The sequence below is a fragment of the Melanotaenia boesemani genome, chromosome 18 (genome assembly GCF_017639745.1).
Source record: "Melanotaenia boesemani isolate fMelBoe1 chromosome 18, fMelBoe1.pri, whole genome shotgun sequence".
NCBI classification, from domain to species: domain Eukaryota; kingdom Metazoa; phylum Chordata; class Actinopteri; order Atheriniformes; family Melanotaeniidae; genus Melanotaenia; species Melanotaenia boesemani.
In genome coordinates, this window is record NC_055699.1 from 12872914 (window position 1) to 12896104 (window position 23191).

The window sequence follows — 23191 nt, forward strand, 5'->3', positions numbered from 1 at the left end:
TAAAAAAAAAGGGTAAAGTAAGTACACTTTTTTTAATTTAAGGTTAACGTTACATATCAAAACAATAAAATCATCTGATCCTTATCAGGTTAAAGAACCACATTTACCTCAAGTACATGCCTGCTGCTAATCATTGCTTCAATCAACATTTCATTGCTTGAGTTCGCTGAGGTTTGTGGCCATTTGTTTATACACAGCTCTCTTCAGAGGCTGGTGCACACAAGGATTTGCGAAATCTGGAGAGATTTTTTCATCCGTTTGTCACCCCACACATAAAGATAAAAAAAAAATCAGGCATTTAACAGTTTTGATCATACTGTGTGTGGTGTGCTCTGATGATCTCATCACAAAACAACACACAACAATCCTGTCCCACAGCCGATCTAGAATCTAGTCCTCCGAGTCAGAAATCTTGCGTGATCAAACGTGATCAAACAAAAATTAAAAAGAAACATAGCAACAACCGGAAAGAGGAAGAAGAACCATGGCAACAACAGGAAAACACAACACCCACCATGGAAGAGGACATACATAATGAAGTAATGATGGTGGTCTTGCAACTATAATTATAGAAAAATCCAGAACTGTACAAAATAACAGACTGTAGACCGCGTGAAGAAGGACTTTATATCCTTCCTTGCTCCCTGGTCAGCTTGCTCTCTGATTGGTTATATTCTGTTCCACGTCACAATCCACAGAGTTACAGCTCAGGTGCCGTCGGTTTTCCACACACACGAAGATTTTTGGCCATAAATATTGAACATGTTCAATACTTCCGATTGTCGGCTATGACCCGTTTCGGAGCAGATATCGGGACAAATTCACTCTTAACACACCTCGGACCAAATGATAATTTTATAGAAGTCTTATAAGACTTAAGATAATCAGGTGTTTGTTGTTCTTGGTCGGGAATGGTTAAAATCAGGACAAAAACAGCCCGATAATCTTTATGTGTGTACCCAGCTTAAGTCTCTCCATAGCATTTCAGTCTGACGAGATCTTGACTTAAAGTGGGTAATCGAACCTGCTTCATACTTTTGTTCTCTCAGTCATTCTGTTGTAGGTTTGCTGCTGTGCTTGGGATCATTGTCCTGTTGCATGACCCCGTTTCAGCAAACCTTTAGCTGAAAAAATGACCATTAGACTCTAGAAAATGTTGGTTTACAGACAAGTTCACGATCAAGTCTAAGGTGCCCAGATCCTGTGGGTGCAAAACAAACCCAAATCTTCACTCATCGCTCATCTTCCACTGCATACTGACAGTTGTTCAGAGATATTTTTGCTGATATGTTGGGTTTGGTCTTAAAAAAAAGATGGCGCTGCAATTTATGAGCAAACATTTCCACTGGTCTTGTTTACCCAAAAGAATGTTGTTTCATAAGTCTTGTGGTTCATTCATATGCAACTTTGCGAACCTAATCTCTGCTACAATGCAAAAGGCTTTCGTCTGGGAACCCTTTCCAAACAAGTAAAACTCATTCACTTTAGCTGTACTGTCATGAAATTTGACATTTAACCTGCTAACTGAGGCTTGTAGAATCTGAGATGTATTTCTTAGGTTTTTGCGGTTTCTCTGAGTGTTGCACAGTCTGTTCTTGGGGTGAACTTGCTGGGACATTCACTCCCGGGAAGATTGCCAACCGTCTTGAATGTTTATCACTTGTAAACAGTCTCTCTCATTTTAGAATGATGGATTCCACATTGTCTGGAAACAGCCTTATAACCCTTACAAGATTGATGGGAAGCGAGTCAATATCACCATAAGGTTCCTTTTGGGGTCCTTATCACAGTCACACAATTATCATGGAAATACAGTAAAGTAATCAAACTCTGGGGTCTTATTATCAATAGTCAAACATTTACACACATATTAGCACAATGAAAAGTCTCTTAAAACATTCTTCCTTCATTTTATGCAGTTTTTTTTATTGCATGTGCAGGATTTCAGCACATCCCACTCACTGCTTTTTTTAACTGGTATGTGTTTAATAAGTAGTAAAATTATACTAAATCAAAAATTCTTTTTACATGGCTTCATTGTCCACAACAACTTTCTTCATAAAACATTTTTTTTATCAAATATGTTCTGTTTTCACAATTATATTAAACATTTTGTTTGTGTCCCTGAAATCACTGTCCACCCTGTCATTACCGGATAAGTGGCCCTTTAAGAAACCATCTCATGTGTTTAGTTACATCACTGCCAGTGTTTTGTCTTTCTTCAGTGGTGGCTGATACAGTGGATAGTTAGTAAGTATTTACACTTATATTTTGTATTTTTCATCACATTGTATATATAACTGGGTGTTGTAAAGCTTAACATGTCAACTCTGTCATCGTGAAATATCGATGAATAAAAGAAACTTTTAGAAATTTGAAATATATTTGTTAAACTGTACACAGTCAGCTTGCTAACTGAATCATGCAGCTAAATAAATGTCTACCATGTGCTCATTAAATGATAATATTAGCCAAAAATGTCCACTCTGTCATTGTTAACCCTGTCAGCGAGCCTGTCATTACAGGGTGGACATGATTAAATAAGTGAGAACATGCACATAGTTTAGGCCATATTCTACTAATTTTATACTTAACAACAGCTACTACACACATTTTAAAATAATATAAATTATACACAGATAAGAGAGGACAAAAACTTTTTTTGTTGATTTGGTATCAGCAAGCCTAGTTTGAAAGGGCAGGCCTAATGTACATGTGCCTTCGATTAAAATGTTTAAGAGAACATTTTGAATTGTGTTTTTCAAGGACTGAGATCAAAAGTAGCTGAGATAGCAAGGAGATAGAGAACATTGTGATGCAGACCCAGAGAGAAGAAGAAAGTACCTCGAGAAAGAGAGAAATGGAAAAAAAGAGTCTGGGAAGAAGAAGGCTGTCAATGAGCTTAGTGAGAGAGAGAAGAGAGCAAAAAGAAAGAAATGGAGAGAGACAAAAAAAAAGAAAAAAGAAAATAGCCAGAGTCAGAAACAGGGTCAGTGCTTTGCTGCAGAGACACCACCCGACTCCCCAGCAACTGCTGAAACTCCTGAACATCAGTCTGAGGGAGAAAGCTTGACCAGATATTGTTGTTTGTTTTATTTAGAAAAGAAAGATCCACTTGACAGATTTTATAGAAAAACCAAAAAATTGACATGATTTATATATTTACCAAATACTTTTACCATTAACTGAAATATATTGTTAAAATAAGGACAAAAAAAGGGCCCTAAAAATGTACATTTTATAATCAATGAGTAATTAAAATGTATTTAGTCTACTATGAATGTGTCCCTGACAGGGTGGACATATTCTGCTTGTTGCTCACTCTTTGTTTGCTCACAGTAAATTTATAAAAAGAGTTGGAGCTTGACCAACACCCATTTCTAACAGCCTAACATCTACTTTATATTTATTGTACTAAGTTCACTGAAAAATCTCAGTTTTTTTGTGGGGGAATGTGAAGTCTCAAAAGGCACCTTATGGTGATAATGACTCAAGCAACAGTTGCTTATCGACGATCTCTGCTGGTTTGTTTCTACCTTAGCATTGCATTAACACACAACTGAATGCTCTACACCAGCACACTGTCAAAACTATTCATATCTTAGAGGTGCTCAAAATTGCTCATGAACAATTAACGAAGTGCATTAGATTAGCAGCATTTAGCTGCTGCCCACTCTCCTAACTCCTATGGAAGAAGTAAAAGTTTAGTTTTTCTGTGCTCCCACCTGTGCAATGGAGTAGTCAGAAGAGTTAGTGGCCTGCATGCCCTCGTTGCCGCTGATTCCCACTCCAACATGAGCCGTCTGAATCATCCCCACATCATTTGCACCATCACCTATCGCCAAAGTGATGGCTTTCACATGTTTCTTCACCATATCCACAATCTCTGACTTTTGTAGTGGAGATACTCTGCAGCAAACAGATGGAGATAGTTGGTTGATATTAAATGTATGCAGCTGCCTGTACTAGAAGAAAATTAGAGGCAAAGAGAAGATGGGATGATTAAAAAAAATGTCTTCAGGAAATAAAGTAAGTCAAACACATCAACCATTAGAACAAACAAAGCCTGGGAAACTAACAGCAACAGCTGAAAGGCAAAAGGACTGATGAGAGGCTGGAAGAAACACACACTGGAGTGCTCTGTTTACTGGTTTACAGGCAGGTATTAGAGAACAATGATTCACTGTTCTGCTAATAAGATTTAGTAAAGCTTACCTTTGATGAGTTTATATTGCATATGTGTGCATGTTTACATGGATTTATGCATGACTGCATGAATCTGAGTGTATTCCAGAGGGGGTAAGTGTTTAGGGAGCTTGCAGTGGTACTCCACCCTCTTGACCTGTATCACTGATCCTCTGTCTATAACCGGTCCTGTCTCTTCACTGACAATGGAGGACAGAGGGAAGCTCGATTACAGACGTTTCCCCTCAAGGGCATTGAAAAAGAATGATGAAGTGTCATGATGCATTTGTTTAGTGAATAGATTTTTCTTGATTTTTTTTTTTTTTTTTTAAATCGAGGCATGTGGTGCATTTTGGGATAAATGACAACAGTCCAAATTTCACTTTCCCACAATTACACTGGTGTTTTATGTGGATTTACAAAGTACTTTATTTTTTCTTCACCTGCTACTGGAAAGAAACTATAGAAGTCTGAGATTGGTGTGCCAGCAACACTACAAACACATTTCACCACTTTAATCATGTGGGAAAAAAGATGACTAAAAAGTGATTAAATGATTTCTCTCATATAAATGCAAATGCAAATAGTCGTCCAAAAAACTTGAGTTTTTTTAATAAATTGCATATAATTTTTTTAATCAGCAAAATAGGCTGCTACATTTCTAAATACATTTTCCAAAACCCCTAAATTTACCAAATAATTAAGTCAAGTTTTTAAATCTAATTCACTTCCCCCATGCCTCTAATATTTGACATTTCTCCATCTTATTTTTTTTCCATCCACCAGAAAGGAAAATCTAAAATGTTGCCATGGTAACTCTTGGTAGATCTGACATATGTCCCATTTAGTTCAGTCAGTGGTACAGTACTTCATACTTATTAGTCATCTTAAGAGGATATTTTGTGTTTATGTGAATAAAAAAAGCCCAAATCCAGTCTCAGACAGTGTTTAGTTTCTCATAAGTTGAATAAGTCTGGACTAAACATTTGTTTTCATCTCTGTTTTCAAAACATGCTTTGTACGAAGAGGCGTTTCCACTGCATGTCAGTCACATGCACACAATTGAAGCTTTAGTGAGTCTTGTCATTACTAGCAGCAAACCGTACAAACGTTGAAAACAAATATTTCTCCAAAGGAGGAGACATGGGAGAAAACTGATACTGGAATTAAAGCTGAATAACAAAGCAAGTTATACTTCCAACAGTACACTTGCAAGTGAAGCTTATGCACAGTAAGAAACAAATTTGAAAGATGAGGATCTTCAGAAGGCTAAAATGATTTCTTCAGTGCCAAATACTGTAACATCAATGATTATCAAAGTAGTCATCAGTTATGTGAACGGATACTTACCCACAGTCTGATATTAAATATTTAGAGTGCATTTCCCAGATTATGGTAATTACCTGAGCCTTGGTGATGCATGAGGTGATAATGATTCAAACATCAACACAGAACTTAAACTGCTGCCAATACTTTAAACATTTCCTAGAAAGAGGAGGAGCCACACTCACAGTGACTGTTTGTCAGTACAAGTCTGACTCTTGGAGTACTGCATAAGCAGTGAATCGCTAACATGTCTGTCAGTGCTGATAATGACATTACTAAATTTGATTATGAGCCATCACATGCAAATGGAACACAAAAAGGTTGCTTTTATGACTAAATGAAATTATAAGAATATGCTCTCAGATACAAATACATACACACACACACACACTTTACTGGAGCTCATGTTTCCTAAAGATCCATCTTCAATGAACATGCAAGAACAGAAGGATCAAGTCCTGGTTAAGCTTGAAATAGTTGGGTAGTCTGTTCGTATTCATCAACATATCAGCAGGGTACAAGCTTGGCCTCTATATTCATTTCTGAAGGGTAGGATCAACCTATGCTCCGTTTTTTTTTTTTTTTACTGTTTCTGCATCTGAAGTGTGTGTGTCTCGTTGTTTCTGACCACAAATCTTTCTTCTTCTCTGTCTCTACCTTTCCTCTAAACACTGCTAACACTGTCTGGTATTGTGCAAAGTGGAGCTGGAAAGATGAAAGGCTCCCACTGCTCTTCACGGTGGAACTGAGCAGAAAATAATCAGCCACTAAGTCTTCCTATAAACAAACACACAGTGAAGTCAGGAACCCATGCATACAAGTGCACTTGACTCCACCGCCCCGTGAGATACACACATACAAACACACCCATACTTAAAACATCACAGAGATCGAGGTGGTGAGAAATACTGTAATCTGAGAAAGAATTCACACCTTAAAGTTAAGGTCTATGTCTTTATATTCAGGCATACATTGCACTGGATGTACATACTCATTACAGGTTTCACCTAGAACACAGGTTCTAAGTATAGATGACTGGACCCCCCAAGAGGTCACATTAAAGCTAAGTGCTCATAGGATGATTACAGGGAAAGGCAACAGCATAAATTTCAATTATATTTAGCTTATTTAAAATGTACATCATTAGACCAACTATTATTAAGGAGTTTAAGAAGCTCAGTTGTTTAAAGTGTTGAAAAGCACGTTGTTTAAAAGTGCTTTGTGCCAAGATGCCATAAATATCAGTTTTCTCTAATTTCTTACAGAAAGAAAGAAAAAATATCAATTATCTGTACTGCTACTTGTGTGACCAAATGTATGTTTATGTTTATCAAAAGTTTCAGCAGGAAAATCTTTAGATACTCTTAAACTAAAGATGAATTTGGTCTTTAAGAAATAATTCTTAAAACATAGTTCAGATAGGAAGAAACTAAATAAGGGAGAGGTGGGTACAAAGAGACTTGAAGGCTGTGAGACCTGAGTCCAGATATGGCTTGAATATAAGGAGAGATTCAGTTATGTCCCTCTTGACTACACACATGCACGCGTGCACACACACCCACACCAGAAGACGAGTGGAAACTCTTTTGTTAAACATCACAGCTGGTTCTGACTGGAACATGACCAAAAAAGGAAGCACACAGTAAATACTCAATGAAGGGGGGTGCACTCTGTGTCAATGTAAACGTAAAATGTCAATGACCATGTAAACAGTAAGTGAGTCAGGACTTTTCATTCAGTGTATTTTTTTTATTACTATCCTCCTGCTATAAAATAAGAAAATGTTTTTAGTATCCTTGGTTACCTGCTAACCATGGGCAGATACACTAGTATGCAGGTAAGCACTTTCATTCACATATACTCATGCTTTCTAACATTATCATACACACAGAGAGAATTTGTGTGTGTCTGAAGCGATTAATTGGGTTTTTGAGTTAACAGTTAATGAGATATTTTTGCAAGGTGGTTTGGTTATCACTGCTGCCTCACAGCAAGAAGGTCACTAGTTTGAGCCTAGGCTGGGGGTTTCTATAACTGCATTGTCTTAAAATTTAGGTTTTTGCTTAACTAAACTTTGCTTGACTTGTGCAGACCAGATAACTGACAACAAGTCTAAAGTGTTCCTCTGTGCATGAGTGATTCCTCCATACCTGCAGCAGATTACGGCTTTGCAGGACAAAGCCAAATCAAGGAAGGCCTGGCGGAGATCAAAGGACAGGGCATATTTCAGTGTCTGGCCATCAATGATCAATGCAAGCTCATTTTCTTTCTTTAGAGAGTCGCCCAGGGACGAACAGTGAGTCGTGAGTGTGGCACGAGTAGCCTGCAAAAAGAAAAACACAGAAAATAAATGATTAGTATTAATTTAAAACATTACAAACAAGCTTTAACTGACAATCTTCTGTCTCAGAAAACTTCTCTACAGTTATCCTAAGTCAGCAGTATACGCACAGTGCTTATAAGGATCTATGAGGAAATCTCACCACTACCAGCAATCTCTAAATCCGACACACAAAACAGTGCTTCCTGTTGTGCATGAGTGGATGTTCCCAGTAACTACATTTTCATGCTTTTCTGTTTTGTTGTGTGGATATTGCTGCCTCACAAAAGTAGTGAAAATGCAAATCACGTGCATCAAAACACAAACCAGTTTGCTGAAAGGTCAAAATCGCTGGCAGTAAATGGAAGACACATGTTCATGGTTGCTGCTTTCATCTGAGGAAACAATTTGCTTCTGTGTACACAATTAAGAATGCCAATATAAAGTTCACAGTTGTTCTAGACATTATCACAACATACTTATGCAGTGAGGTCCTGAAGGCATGTTTAATCAGGCAGTAAAGTCTTCAGTCTTTCCTTCATGTAACTGCACCACATGACAGTAGGAGAAATAGGCAAAGTGGAGAAAATGACAAACGTACAACTAGAGAAGGAAGGAAAGGCAAGATAGATGAATGTGCTGAATGAATGTTGTGGACGGTTGAAATGCATCATTCACGATACCAGCAAAGTGTGTGTGTGTGTGTGTGTGTGTGTGTGTGTGTGTGCTTGTTTAAATGCCAGCCAGCCTGTGGGGCAGTAGTTTGGGGCCGTTTTGATGGAGCTCTTGATAATAGAGGAACAGGGATTAATAGAGAAAATAAACATCCAACAGAGATTGTAATGAATTCCATGTGGAGAAGCAGACATGCTACACTAAATGTACACCAACAACCACACACCTGAATTCTTCATTTCCACTAACAAAATTCAGTTTTACATTGGGCCTCATGAAAATCCTTTAATTCCTAAAACAGGATTAGCTAATTATATAAAGAGAAATAATTTTCAAAAAGATGAAATTAGGTTAAAGCTAATCAGAAAAATGACTCAAAATGCAAAACAAATGAGAAAAGAATATTGAATTCATCCAGTGTTTTCTTCAGTAACTTTATTTGTGGTCGGTTTTGTTTGCTTGTGTGTGTTAAATACAGCTTATACAGCTACTATATCTCAATGTTTGTGGAGACAAGAAAATGGGTAATTGAACTAAACACTTAGCAAACATCCAAACAAGACCAAAATTCCAGACAGAAAAGTGCACAAACATTAGAAAATCTGGTGCCATCAAGAGTCTACTTAGTCTGTCGCAGTGGGTTATGGCGGCCGTCTGACCTGAGAGAATCCAGTGACCCACAGAGAAGTGACCCCTCAGTCCACATATCAGCATGTGCAAGACACAACACAGCAAGCACACACACTCATGTGTATATGTATGTAACGGTCATATGAAAAATGTAGCCTCTCTTCTTCTTGCCAAACTGGGATGCACACATGCATACCCTCCACACACAAGTGGACCTCCTCTTCCCAAAAATTCCTAGCTCTTGTTTTCTCAGCCTGAGGCTGTGTGTTTTTCTTTTTACGCCGGAATTCCTGTTTGCATTCACCTTTTTTCCCCAAACAGGGGAGAGGAAAACAAAAACATAATGAAAGGATTAAACTAGATTACAGGTTGTCAGAGTTCTTAAACTCAAGGGGGCTATGGGTGTGCATGGTGCTTGTGTGAGAACATCTTGGTATGTAAAATTATCTTTGCCTGTAAACAGTGAACACAGAGGGTTGTGAGTGCATGTGCATCTTTTCCTTGCTTGTCCTCATTTAATCACAAAGTGGACAAAGATGTTAATTTGATAAATACAGAGTAAACCTGTAAAAATCTAAAAAAACATTAAAGTTTCCAGTTTATTCACTAAATATTATGTCTTAATTACTAGTGTGTATGTTTAGTAGCCTGTGTAAATATCCAGTCAGAAAGGGTTTTGTATGCAAAAAGTTGAGCTCTAGTACAATACAGGGACTTGTCACAGCAGGTTCAGACAAAGCTTGAGCGGCAGTATGGACAACTTTGGATAATAACCAGAATAAGCTTGCAGAGGGTTACAAGAGATTTAAAAAAAAAAGAGTAAGGTATGAGCACTGGTTAGTTCCTGCAGTTAAGTCATTCAGCTGCTTGAAGAACAGCAAGTCCAGACCAAACTATATCTGATCTGTTGGAACTTTTAGAAACAGGAAAACAAAAAAACAAGAAACTGAAACAATTATGTAGTTTCCCTTTTTTACTCATGCTAAATTACCAACTATTTTTGGCGACTGAGAGGAAAAAAATGTTTAATTCTTTGATTGCACTAATTTCAATATGGCAGATCTGATTAGCTGACATTTTAGACTCCAAACTAAATGTTTATTTTTCATGTGCATCCAGCCTTGAAGAAAGCAGAGACTGCAAAACACATATATGTGCATGCTGCATGGAATGTTATCAGGTTTATATTTGGATCAGTAAATGGGGGAATTTTGAGATATCACAGGTCACTTACTCTCATTACTTTCTAAAAAAAAAAAATAAATAAAAAAATACAAAAGCACAAGCAAACTAAAACACAAGAACACACACACACACAGACACACGCAAAGACACACACACACACACACACACACATCTCTCTCTCTCTGCTAAATATATCACTGTATTATAGTGATGACAGGAATGGCCAAATGTTTATCCTTTGCAGGCCCCCTATAAAGTCCAAACTCCATGGTATAAAATATACTAAAGAAGCACTAAGCAAGATAAATAGGACAAGGTACAAAGAAAGGGGAAAGATGTGAGGTAAGGACTAGGAACCAGACAAAGGGAAAAACTGAAAGACCCAGAGAGACAGAGCTGCTGAGTGAAAAGAAGGCGGAGAAAGACATGCTCATTTTTACAGTGCAAATTCTGTCACCATTGAGATTTAATATACCATTTAATTATCAGACAGCGCATCTGTGCAAACACCCACATCCTCTGCTGCCTGGGCCAGATGTATGTATACACACACACACACACACAGACTTTAACCAACAACACATACACACGGAGGGACTCCAAAATGTGTGTGTTTGCGTTTTCACAGAAAGATGATTAATGTGCAGTAGAAAGCTGCTGTTTGTTTAAGAGTTGTACTGCGGGCAGCATGACAAGGGCCAGGGGATTGTGGGAAAGTTTGATGAAGTGTACATTCTGAGCTATTATGCCAGTTGGGATGACCATGTGCCACTTCATTTTGAGTAAACAGTGTGTGAGATTTGGTAGAGTTGGATTGAAACTGGGACAGAACAAAGAGGATAAAAAGATTTTGCATCTATTAACTCATTTCAACATCAACCACAAGAAAGAAGATGTGGTAAAGATTTGTGTAGGGCCGTGTGTGGTATGTGATCTGGAGGTGACAGATGGCACTTGTCACAGCTTCAGTGGATGTAAACCATTTGCCCAAGAGGCATTGCTCACAGGGTTTGTTTGATGAGGAGCACCAAAAGGAGATCACATTACCACTCATTCATTGCCCTTGAATGCACCAACTAAACCTCAACTCTGCCTTTCTCTCTCTTTCCAGATAGTCCATCTCACACATGGAGTATAATAAACACTTCCCCCACTTTATTCACAAACACACTCTTGTGTTTCCACAAAGATAAACAGACACATTTTGTTCCTTGTGCCTGTTCTGTCTAACTCTGCTTAATGCACATTTTTGCTGTCACACAGCACACAGGGTGTGTGGTCGCTTCCTGAGCACAGAGAGCCTGTTGACAGATGTGGAGGTACTTGTGTGAAGGAGGCACAAAACGGAGAAGGGGATTGGTCCAGGAGGAGGCGATCACATCTGCTGCATGAATGTCAAACATAAGATGCTCCGCACACTAACAACAACAGAGAGATGGAGTTAATGTGGAACAAATTCTCAAGCTAAAGAGCATCATACAAAAGGAGACATCCACTGAAACAATGATGTTCTAATAGCCATTACACAAGTACTCAGTGCTGAAGCATCGTAACACACTCAGCTTCAAAGGCAGCCTCACTTTTTTAACTCAACTGCTGTAAATTATTGTGCACAGATCTTGCAAGGTTATGTGCTGTTGACAAAACCTGTCCACAGAAAGCCAGACATATACACGCCTGCCAAAGCCCCCCCAACAGTAGGTGTCTCCAGGACCACACTATACCTTGATCTCTGGCACATACACACACACCCACATACGTGCACAAATTGAAAACAAGCTACTTTATAGTGGCTGATACAAATGGGAGCAAGAGGTCAACCTTGAGGAACAATTTTGATAAGAAGCTTCTGTTTTCACTCATGTGCAGGTTGGACTTTCAAACAGGACCGCATGTATAAAGACGTGAAGCTGGAGCGAGTAATTTTAAGTGTGCGATAAGTGTTGAACTGAAGATGGTGGACTTTTATTTACATCAGTCACAACCACAGCTCTCTGACGTTGTCCTGATAGGCAAGCATGACAACACCACATGCATAACTAATTGTTCTTAAGCATGTCCAAATTTAAAGCTGGAATTGCACCCAGTTATTAATAGGAGGTTCATGAGAGCCATAAAATGTAATGACAAACACTGCCATTGGTTAATTTTGTTTTTCCAGGTGCAACTAGTCGATTCTGTTTAAACTGCTGTCTCCAGCTTGCCATGATGTATCTACAGTCCATTGAAGGTGGAAGAAAAATATCCAATAATGACCCTTCAATGAGGTTTTATTCATGTTAACCAGCTGTCCATCTCAGCTTTCCTGCTTCTGTGTGCAACTTCAGCCCAAAACTGTCCACACAGTCTGTTTATTCTGCAAATTCCTTCTTTAGACAGCGCATCACAACAATGGCTGCAATGGCAAATATTATTCATCTTGCCACATTTAAAAAAATCACTCAACTGTACAAGATGTTATTATCTGTCTGAAAAATCAAGGATTACATGTATGGTAAATGCAAAAAAAAAAATAGCTTAGGCCTTATGATATTTTTCTCATGTGTCATTGACCCCACCTAGGATTATGGTTAATCTCTGTCAAAAGAAGGAAAATAATAAATGACAGGGACATAAATCTTTTCTGTTTACCATCTATCAAAGCTTTATGTTTCCTTCCCTGCCTCAGACTACACGATCAGATGGCAAATTTAAACTGATAAAACAGTTAGCTGCTAAAAAATTTCCCAGCTTTCATTCTGTTGTGTTGATTGTACAAACAACTCTTAGTCTAATGTACCCTTATTGCCTTTAAGTTAAATATTCACCTCACCCAACTCAATTTACTCAGTGTCTAAGTGGTTTCACGCTGTCTGGGTTTGACCAGTAGTTAAGTCTGAAAACCTCCAGGCACCAATTTGATTGGTGTGCAAGTGTAAAAGTTCAAACAGGCCATTAATTAGTGTTTGGCATGATACAAGAATTCATAATGGTAAATGTAAAGGAGTGAAGTTAAAAATAATAACCATGGCCACATTAAAATCCATTTACACAGGTCTCCAATTAGATCCCCTGTTAACCATTTAGACTGATCACGCTGATCATGCTGTAGACTAATACAATTACTCTACAAGCTGGCAGTACAAGATTGCCCACAAACTGTGCAATTCTGTCTATGAAGCTAGAAAATTATGAATGTGAGTGTAGACCCTCTCCATTTAAGTTTAACGCACACATTGGGCCTACAAATTCCACACTTACAGAAACTCATAAACAAATGCAGACAGGCACATGCAGTGCTGTTACTCAAAATGCACGAGCCATAATCTTTGAGATCTCATACGTAAATACATTCAGAAAAAGTGAGCACACTGATTTCCTAGTAGATGTTGTGCAAGACCTGAAGGCACATGACAGCAATCAAGCCATTTAGATAAAGAAGTCACACATCGCTAGCCTCATAGCATAGCTGCCTAACTTATATTTTGATTAAACTGTGATATTTGTCTAACTGTACTTTCCTAATATTGCTGATTGTGCATCATTGACTATAAAACCTTAGAATATGACTTATGCAAATATGCTTTGAAGCTAACGACATGAAGCTTAAATGTAAAGAACATAGAAGTGGGGTAAAGAAAAAAAAGAATCTAAAAACGAAGAATCTTTTAGTTCTCACTCTAAATAGTAAGTGGATTATGAACAAACTTAACACATCTGTACATCTGCTGGCATTTAGCTAGAAACAAGTTAGACAAGGACTGTCAAAACACTGCATGAGAATCTTTTTAAAGAGATGGAAAGAAGACTGATAGAGGTGATAGTTTAGCACTTGTCTCTTTTCATCCATTTCTCCAAGGGGGGACATCAGAGACTTTAATTACCTGCACCTGTGAACACACAAAGAACCCCATCCACCGATCTGGCCAGGGACCACACCCTAGCTCTTATGATAACCTGCTAAAGACCCCACCACATAACTTCCTCCCTCAGGTTCACACAGAAAGCTACTGTAAAAAGTGTACATGGTTGCGAAAGAAGGAGGTCGGCCGCAGGAAGAGGTGGGTCTACTTACATCTAGAGAGTCCTCATTGACAATGATGAGGGACATGCCGTGTGTCACCAGGCGACAGGAGTAACCTGAGAAACAAGGGTAGAGAATAGGGTATGGGAAAGAGATTAGACTTATTTAAACACAGAGCAGAGGTAAAAAACGTATCACATGTATAGTTGAATTTACAAAATCCTGCTTTACACACAGATTTCTGACACTTATCTCCTCTATTGAACTGTGGCCAAACCTACTATACTGTAATATTCTGCTATTACAAGGTAAAAAAAAACAAACAGCCATCAGAGTGTTTTTTTTTTATGTCATTTCAGCTGCTGAAAAACATGATATTAGTCATTCAGGATATAACGTCCTTTGTGTGAATAATGAAAGAGCACCTATACAGTACCATCTCTGGGGATGTCCCAGCTTTTAAATCAAGAGCGACAAGTGTCAGTTTAGATTTTGTTTTCAAGTCCTGGTTTTCCTGGACATCTGCCATCAACTTCCTTCACAACTGCCAAGAAAGTATACACACTCCTGCTCCTGCATCCCCCTGCACCATAATTATACTGACCACTAGTACATTTCAACTATAGAAGTGGGAGATATCAGGTATTTCACAGCCTACATAATAGTAGCTTGTCTTGAAGCGATCATTTGATTAACTACACTGTACACACAGTTTCTTTTACAATAATTTAAAATTTCTCTGTAATGTTATCTAAACACATCTCTCACCTATGTTGATGGCAGTTTCTTGTTTGTCTCCAGTAAGGACCCAAATCTTAATGTCCGCCCTCATCAGAGTAGCAATGGTTTCTGGCACGCCAGCCTGGAGACGGTCCTCTATGGCCGTGGCACCAAGAAGCATCAAGTTCTGATGGTGGAACAGAAGAACACAACAGAGAAAGAGTCTGAAATAATTTGAAACATAACTGCATAAAAAAAAAAAAAAAAAAAAAAAAAGATGTGTAGTAAAATAAAATCACATTTAGCCACCAAATTCAGCCAAACTGTAAATGTGAGGGTTCTTGCAAGAATGTCATACACATTTAATTTGAGGATGAGTGCAATGCCAGCGGGTCCAGTTCAGCTGGAAAAGCAGCTCATTTTGGACCTCAGTACCAACTCTTTTTCTACATGCCAAGAAGTGACCTATTACTAGCCGCCCTCCCCTCACTTTAATTTGTTTAGCATTTAAATGCATGTGTGCTCTCATTAGACACGCATACAAACAGACACACAAGTTAACACAACAGTGTTGTTGACTCCGGTTTTATTGGGCTTTTGGCAGGCCAGTGCAGGTAATTACCCTTGTGGTCTCCCAGTCGGAGCTCTCCTCCTCCTTCTGCTTCCTCTTTATTTCCCTCTCCCTCTCTCCTCAAGTACTTTTCTCACCTCAACGCTCTCTTAAACCTTTGGTTTGCTCATCTATCATAAAAAGGTCTTTAGTAAATATGCTGTTTACTTTTTTTTGCCAAGTCAAAGCTTTCTTTTCTGAACTGCAGACATGACATCCACCATTGATTTTCCTTTAAGCAGAAAAATTAAAAAATAAACAATCACAATAAAGGAACTAACAACCTCAAACTCTCATTTGTTCATTGTAATCCAGAGATGTGATGAGTACAGACAAGAGACAATGGGTGGGAATCAGTGTAACCACTCTGCCACCTGCTGGCAACCAAACTGTGTTTTTAATCAAGCACCTACTGATAACCTGTGCTCAGTGAAATGTCTGCTCCAAAAGTGAATTTACTTTTTCTAGTAGTTCATAACACTCCTCCAGCTTCTGACTGCGGTCTTTAAGTACAGTGCTGACACGGTTGTATTCCTTCAGCCACTCCTGATAGGCACCTTCCTCCAGGTCCACATATGCAAAACAAAGTGTCCTCAAGCCTGAAAAAAATAGAAGGAAGATTATCAATATTGAGGTCTTTAGGCACATATAGTTGCTGAGAAACACAAAGTAGAGAGAAAAATCAAAGAAAGGTGGTTCTGATGAAAATTCAAATAATAATTAGACGTGTAACCAAGTGATATTTAGTCTTTGTATTAGCCTAAAGTTTTGTGATGACAGGATATATTTTCTTCTTGACCAAATATGATATTCTGATTGTGTATATCTATTGACTACAGGCCATACACGTTTGAATATACACAATAAAAAAAGAAAAAACAAACACTGAAGTATTTTAGGTCAAATCATTTAAGAAAAATACTTCAAATATAAGTAAAACCAAATCAACAGAATAACAAATGCTACAACTGATAATGAAAATGGATTTATGATCAATATTTTCTTTTGTTTCCCTTTTTTTTCTTACCCTCAGTAGCAAACTGTTCCAGATGAGCAACAGTTAATTCTTTGTACTGAGAAGCTTCAGTGAGGCGTTCAAAAATAACATTGTCCTGAAAACACAAGACATTTGTCATTATGAAATATATCTTGACAACAGCTGGAATTATACCAGCAACAAAATAAACATACAGCTCCTTTGCAGTACAGCCGAAGCTTCCCACTGGGCGTCCTGACAACCACAGACATGCGTTTGCGGTTACTGTAAAAGAAGCATCGAGTCCAGGTTTAACACACAGTCTGGCATCAGGAGCCATTTAATATCCGAGATGACATTTTAGAAGGGTACCTGGAAAACTCCAGGACATTTAGTAATTCATAGCTCATCTCTGTTCCTCTCTGAAACACACAGAAAAAAAAAATCTCAGCTTCTGTCCAAAAAGAAAGCTGTGATTCCAGAGAAATGTGTAGATACTCGACATGCTTACAGCTTCAATGATGACAGAATGAGGGGTTCTAGCAGTGAAGACAAAACCAAGTCCTTTGGCACCTTTGACCAGCGCTCCTTCATCTGGCGAGGAGGCCTGGTAAATTATTTGGTTTTCTTCTCTCTCTGGTACAACTGTGTGGCACACGGCCATCATGGTCAGGAATTCGCAGATCTGTGGTGATGTAGGCTAAATACAAAAATACAACCAGAGCGCATAAGGACTACAGTATAACCAATTTATAGACAAGTTTAGGCAATCTTTTAAAAAAAAAGCCCCACAGACACCTACATGGTTCTTCTCAATGTTTTGAATGAGAGCTGGATCATCAAACTCTGTTGAGTTATGGCTGCTGGACGGCAGATTACTGAGGAAAAAAAAAACAAAAAACAATGTGAGCACTTATTTAAGTTATGGTGTACTGTAGGGGAAAGGCATTTAGATACTGTATGACCAATTCTGTTCATCATCTAAGCAAAGCACAAAACACACTATGTATATTTAAAGAATGTGCAAAGCCAGAAAAGAAGAAATATCAGAAAAGGAGCAACACAGATTAGAAGAATGGAGACACTGACCTGAAGTCCTCCATAGAACGATCACATTCAAGATCAGGGAAGTGGCTGCCGTTATGAATGAGTTTAAATTGCAAATAGAAGGAGTTAAAAAATAAAAAATAAAAATCAGTCCACCAATTGATTAGTTCCTTTGATCAAACATGCAAGAATATATTAGAGTAACAGTTCTTAGTTTAATTTTTAGTTTAGTTAGTCTGAGAGGGAAAGGTGTTTTTTTTTGGGCCATTCTGACCTCATATTCCCCTTTAAGTAAATCTAAGAGGTGAGATTTAATTAGAATAAAAGATGACTGACCCATATGTGATTCCTGCAATGGTGCACTTCTTAAAGTGCATGACGTTACAGGTCAGAGTTCCTGTCTTATCGGAGAACAGATATTTCACCTAGGAAAGACAAAGAAGGTTGGTAATGAAAACAAACAGCATGTTTTATCAGTCTTGTGTATGTAAAGGGTGTTACAAGTACTCCTAATTTCTGTTTAGTGGCTAGAGATTATGAAAGGAGGAAAAAACTAACCTGGCCAAGTTCTTCATTAAGATTGGATGTTCGAGCCATTGCTGGTGTATCGGTTTCTGAGTAGTACATCTCCACATCCTGAGGAAAACACAAAACCAAACTATGACCCTCAGGAAGATCTGACCACTTGTAGTTTTAACATGAAAATACATTACAACATGTAGATAAGTCATACCCAATTGATGAAGAGGGCTTGTGTGAACTTGACCACCTCAAGAGTGACCAGCAGGCTGATAGGAATCAGGTTATTGTAGAGGATGATGAATGTCAGCAGGTTATATGCAAAGTTAGTGGAGATGTCACCTGATATCACACACACAAAAGACAGGATTTACAAACCATGAAATGTGCATTTCCTCTGAATTTTCTTTGCCACAGAGAGACATGAGCTGCTGGCTGAGAATTGTGGCTTATTTGCATTTGCTCTCACCAGCCCGGGACAGGTACCAACAGGCCTCCTCAGTGTGTTCTTTGTTCCAGATGGCTGCGCCCACAGAGCTGACCAGTGCCATGACCAGCAGGATGCCAAACAGGACCAGGATCTGCATGTTGGTCACTCGCTCCACATTAGAGCGCTTCAGTGGCGCCTTGGTGGAGTTCTAAGAAGTGGATATATCAAGAAATATGAAGTGGGAGAAAAAAAAAAACAGCTGCTTGACTGAGTTCTAATGTCTCAGTGGAGAAAAATAGGAAAGCCACAGGAACTCTGTTTTCCTAAGTCAGTCTGTGTATCTTATGTATCTCAATGATCACAGTAAATTACAGTGTTGAAAGTAAGCACAAGCATGTCATAAAGAAGATATTATTATTAAACAACTGAAAATCCAGCTTCAAATACCTTTTCCCTTTTAGGGATTTAGAACATACAAAGTTTACTGACTCTAGGCAAGAGAATGGTTTTACCTGCATTAGTTTTGAGTCATGGCCCGTGTAGACAACAATTCCCACAACCCACTGTGTGTTCCTAAGCTGAGCACCACGCAACAACACCTGGTCTGGACCTAGAGGAGCTGGACTGTGGAGCAGAAGAGCGAGAGATACACAAAATGTAAATATAAATGTAGATTTGATTTTTAAATTCCAATTTCTTTCCCTAAAGGATGTAAATGTACTCTGAAAGGCTGACATTTGCATTTGAAATCTGACATTTCATCATCCTATTTGTCTGACATCAGAACATTTTTAGACACAACTCTTGTACCCCCCCCCCAAAAAAAAAACAGAAAACAAAAAAAATAACTGATGATTTATGAACCCAGACAGTATTTTTTTGCTGCATATGTGTGTCTTACTTTTGGTTCTCCAGTCGTAGTGTACCAGTGAAATCATACAGGTGTCTGTTGGGGCCTTCACACTCCAAACGACCTGATAGCGCCATCAAATCCTCTCGGGCCTGGAATGCGGCTGTGAGTGATAGACCCTGAAAAACATCCACAACACAGAAAGTCAGAGGGTTTTTTGAGGGTGAAATTTTACTATGTTCTTCATAGAAAAGCAATAATCAGAGCCAAACAGAGATTCTGTACCTGTCTGATCTTCAGGTTGGTTTCTCCATCCAGATTAGAGGTCTCTATGTAGCACATGGCCTGTGGTTCACTGGGAAAAAAAATTAAAGGTAGAAGCATCAAAACACTGCAGGGTTTAAAATATTATTCATGCATCTGCCTACAGGAAACATTTCAAAGACTGATTTCAATGTTGTATAATCAACTGAGGAAATTAGTTATTAGTTTGATTCTTTAAAATGACGCATAAACAATTTTTTTGTTTACATTGTATTACTCTTTTAAGCATTGTTATTTATTTATTTCCAGGGAATAATTAGTTACCAATAAGATCATTTTCTTATTAAAAAAACAACAACACATTGATTAGTCATTAGTGTCCGTCATTAGTGACAGCCATACAAGGTAGTGCAAGACAAATTATCAGAGATCCTGTATTAAGAAGCAAACAGATTAACTTTACATGCTCACACACAACAGAGTCTGACCTGGAGGACACTATAACCATGTCAGCTGGAAGATGTTGGCCATTCTTCACCTTAACTATGTCGCCTACTGCCACCTTGTGGCCAGGATGCAGCAGCATTAGGGAGGTAAACGAGGGCAAAAGGAGGGGGTAAAAGAGAAAAAAAAAAGGGTGAGGGTAACAAAGAATTGGAGAAGCAGGGGAGTAAACAACAGGCAGGTTAATCAGTGACCTGAAAGAATGCAGCCAACAGAGAGAAAGATTTGAGATGACAGAGAGCACAGCAGTGTGTTGCTTTAATTGTTCTGATTACGCTGCAACAGAGACAGACCAGAATGAGACATAAAAATTACAGGTATGCAACTATGAAAAAAGACAAGCAAAAAGGAATTTAAACTTTTGAATAATCATTTTAAAGTCACAAACTTTCACTTAGTTATCATATCCATATCCATCCACCATATTCCAAACAAAAGAGGTATGCAGTCATGTTATAAAACGGCAGTCTAAACAAGAATGTGGACAAGCTCAAACATATCCAGTGTGCTGCATAAACCAAAAGAAAAACCTAATTATGTTTTTCAAGTTGTCTTTTCCCTTTGAAATAGCATCCAGAAAACTGTTTTCCCAGGACCCAGGGGGCACATTATGTATACCATAATGCTGGGTGATGTTAACTGCAGCATTATTGATTCCTGAACATTATGCATCCCTCTTGGACTTCCTTCAAGGTTGTCTGGCTCTTTGACAAAGCACCACTCTACTTACACCATGTAATTAATAATCTTAGAATATTACAATACAAAACCTTCATGTCTTTTACATATATAAAAAAAAGACCTTTAACTCTTTCAATTTTTCAGAGAAAAAAAATCTAATTTCTTTTTCATCTAATTGAATTACTGCTGTTTTTACAGCTTTTTTCCAATTGAATGTTTAATTATTCATAGTAATATCTTTTTCTAAGGGCTGTCAAAAATAACGGCTTAACGGCAGTAAATAATTTATGTAATTAATTGTGTTCCTACTTTTAACTCAATTAAAACATGCTCGGCATGACAAGCCCCATACATCTGTCATTTCTCTGTTATGACGGTGGGATGTGGAGAACCGAGATTGAAACGATGAGCCACGCCCGCACTTTTTCCGCATTTGGTCGTCTGTGTTTGTGCAGCAGCTGCTTCCTCCCTCTCCTTCACTCATGTTGTTCTGTGAATCATGACGGCTGTCAGTGATCAGCTTTTTTCTCTTGTTGAATTTGTTTATCGTTCAGCTGAGGAGGAGGAAACTAGCAGTTCATGGTTCACACCAGCACATATTTACCCAAAAGAAAGTAGCTGTAGAAAGGATTTATATTTTAGCTATGCAGGGGGTAGTCTAAAAATGTAACGATGGGGAGTCAGGCAAGAGCACTGACCAGGAAAAGGGGGGGCACAAATGAGACCTTTTTTAAGTCTACATTCCATGAAATATTTAATTATTACAATTAAAGTGATCATCTAATGTAAAAAAAAGTAATGAAAAACTTGTAAAACAAACAACCAGTGATATATTTTATCAACAGTTTGGGTGATGCTGCTGTAGGACTTTTATCATTGCTGCAAAAAGACTTATACTTTAATGATAAAAGGAAAAATGTGTTTTTATCCAGGTCATCGGTGGTATCAGTTTCTTCACCAATGTTGGCTGATTAACTTCAGTCGTCCCATCTGGTGGTTTTATGACATATCACCATGGAAATGGATGGTGAGATAATATATGAATTCTGAATCATGATCTAGAACATGGTTCTACATATAGAAGTACATTACATGCTACATTTACTAACCGTTGGACATCTGATGTCATTGTTTACCCAAGGGAAGGTCAGTTAACAGTAAATATTTGTAAGCGTTGGTTCTTTTTTTTTTATATACAATACAGTAAAGACGGGCAAATTTAATGCATAGTCACGAATGGTGATTAATCATGATTAATTTGTAAGCTGTGATTAATCATGATTAATTTAATAACTGTGATTAATTTGATTAAAAAGTTTAATCATTTGACAGCCCTAGTTTTTATGTATAATTATTGACCATCTTCTATTACACACAATAAAAGAAACTCCTTTTCCTTTATGGATAGCTTAGTTAGAGCATCCGTCTCCCATGCTCTCACAGGGGGACATATTATAATGCGACGAATATTAACATCTTCCAATTGGGGCCTTGGGCAAGACCCTTAACGCTATTTCTTCCTCTCAGATGTAAGTCGCTTTGGAGAAAAGCGTCTGGTAAATGAGTGTAGTGTAGCGAAACTACAAATGTAGTATCATTTCATGTTATTTAAGCCGATAAAATATAACCAAGTGAGTCGCAAAACTGAAAAAGAAAGCACAGGATTGATATGTGAGACCATCAAAGTTGAAGCATGTGATGACAGTGATACCTGTTTCCAGATTATCGTCTGCCAAGCTCCGTTCCGCAGCACTGAGAGACAAGGACAACACAGTCGTCAGTCAGCCTATAGAGCAGGTCTCATACAGTATTTATGCACACTAAACTTTTGTTAGGGCTGAGTGGCCTGCACAATAATGACTGACAGACAACAGCCATTCACTCAGAGATGAAAGGAAAACAAAACCCAAGCACATAAACACAAGCACACTCATGGAAAACCGAATAGATGGTTGATGCACATTAACAAACACTCAATATACCTGTTGTCTTCTTCTTGTTTACTGTGTTGTCTGCTTTGTGCCTTTTCTGTAACAAGATAGTTGGAGATTACAATGACCCTTTCACCTATTTTAAATATTTTTTAGATGATTTAAGAGTAACTTCTGGTGATGTTACAACTGTGGCACTCACGTAATCTTCTATGATCTCTTTAATCCCGGCCACAGTGAGGATGAAGATGAGTGGAACCAGTGTGGTGTAGCGACCAGTTGGGGACACATCAGGGATTTGCTGACAAGAAACATGAAAAAGTTAACATTCAGAT

General features: G+C 38.2%; 1 protein-coding gene across 5 annotated transcripts in view; it reads right to left on the minus strand.

The window, feature by feature from the left end:
- The window catches only part of atp8a2 (ATPase phospholipid transporting 8A2), a 48355-nt gene that overhangs the window by 12571 nt on the left and 12593 nt on the right, over positions 1–23191 (minus strand). For 4 of the 5 annotated variants that reach the window (XM_041968587.1, XM_041968586.1, XM_041968590.1 and 1 more), the window contains 22 exons: positions 23059–23157; positions 22908–22953; positions 22637–22677; positions 20229–20302; positions 19762–19831; positions 19528–19655; positions 19139–19250; positions 18666–18834; positions 18411–18538; positions 18236–18313; positions 18014–18102; positions 17720–17764; positions 17433–17508; positions 17142–17330; positions 17003–17052; positions 16846–16915; positions 16682–16766; positions 16114–16253; positions 15093–15231; positions 14376–14440; positions 7662–7834; positions 3726–3909 (listed from right to left, as the gene is read on the minus strand). In XM_041968587.1, the coding sequence (XP_041824521.1) occupies positions 3726–3909; positions 7662–7834; positions 14376–14440; positions 15093–15231; positions 16114–16253; positions 16682–16766; positions 16846–16915; positions 17003–17052; positions 17142–17330; positions 17433–17508; positions 17720–17764; positions 18014–18102; positions 18236–18313; positions 18411–18538; positions 18666–18834; positions 19139–19250; positions 19528–19655; positions 19762–19831; positions 20229–20302; positions 22637–22677; positions 22908–22953; positions 23059–23157 (2250 nt within the window). The remainder of the gene's footprint in view (positions 1–3725; positions 3910–7661; positions 7835–14375; positions 14441–15092; positions 15232–16113; positions 16254–16681; positions 16767–16845; positions 16916–17002; positions 17053–17141; positions 17331–17432; positions 17509–17719; positions 17765–18013; positions 18103–18235; positions 18314–18410; positions 18539–18665; positions 18835–19138; positions 19251–19527; positions 19656–19761; positions 19832–20228; positions 20303–22636; positions 22678–22907; positions 22954–23058; positions 23158–23191) is intronic. The other variant, XM_041968588.1, reaches the window with a different exon arrangement.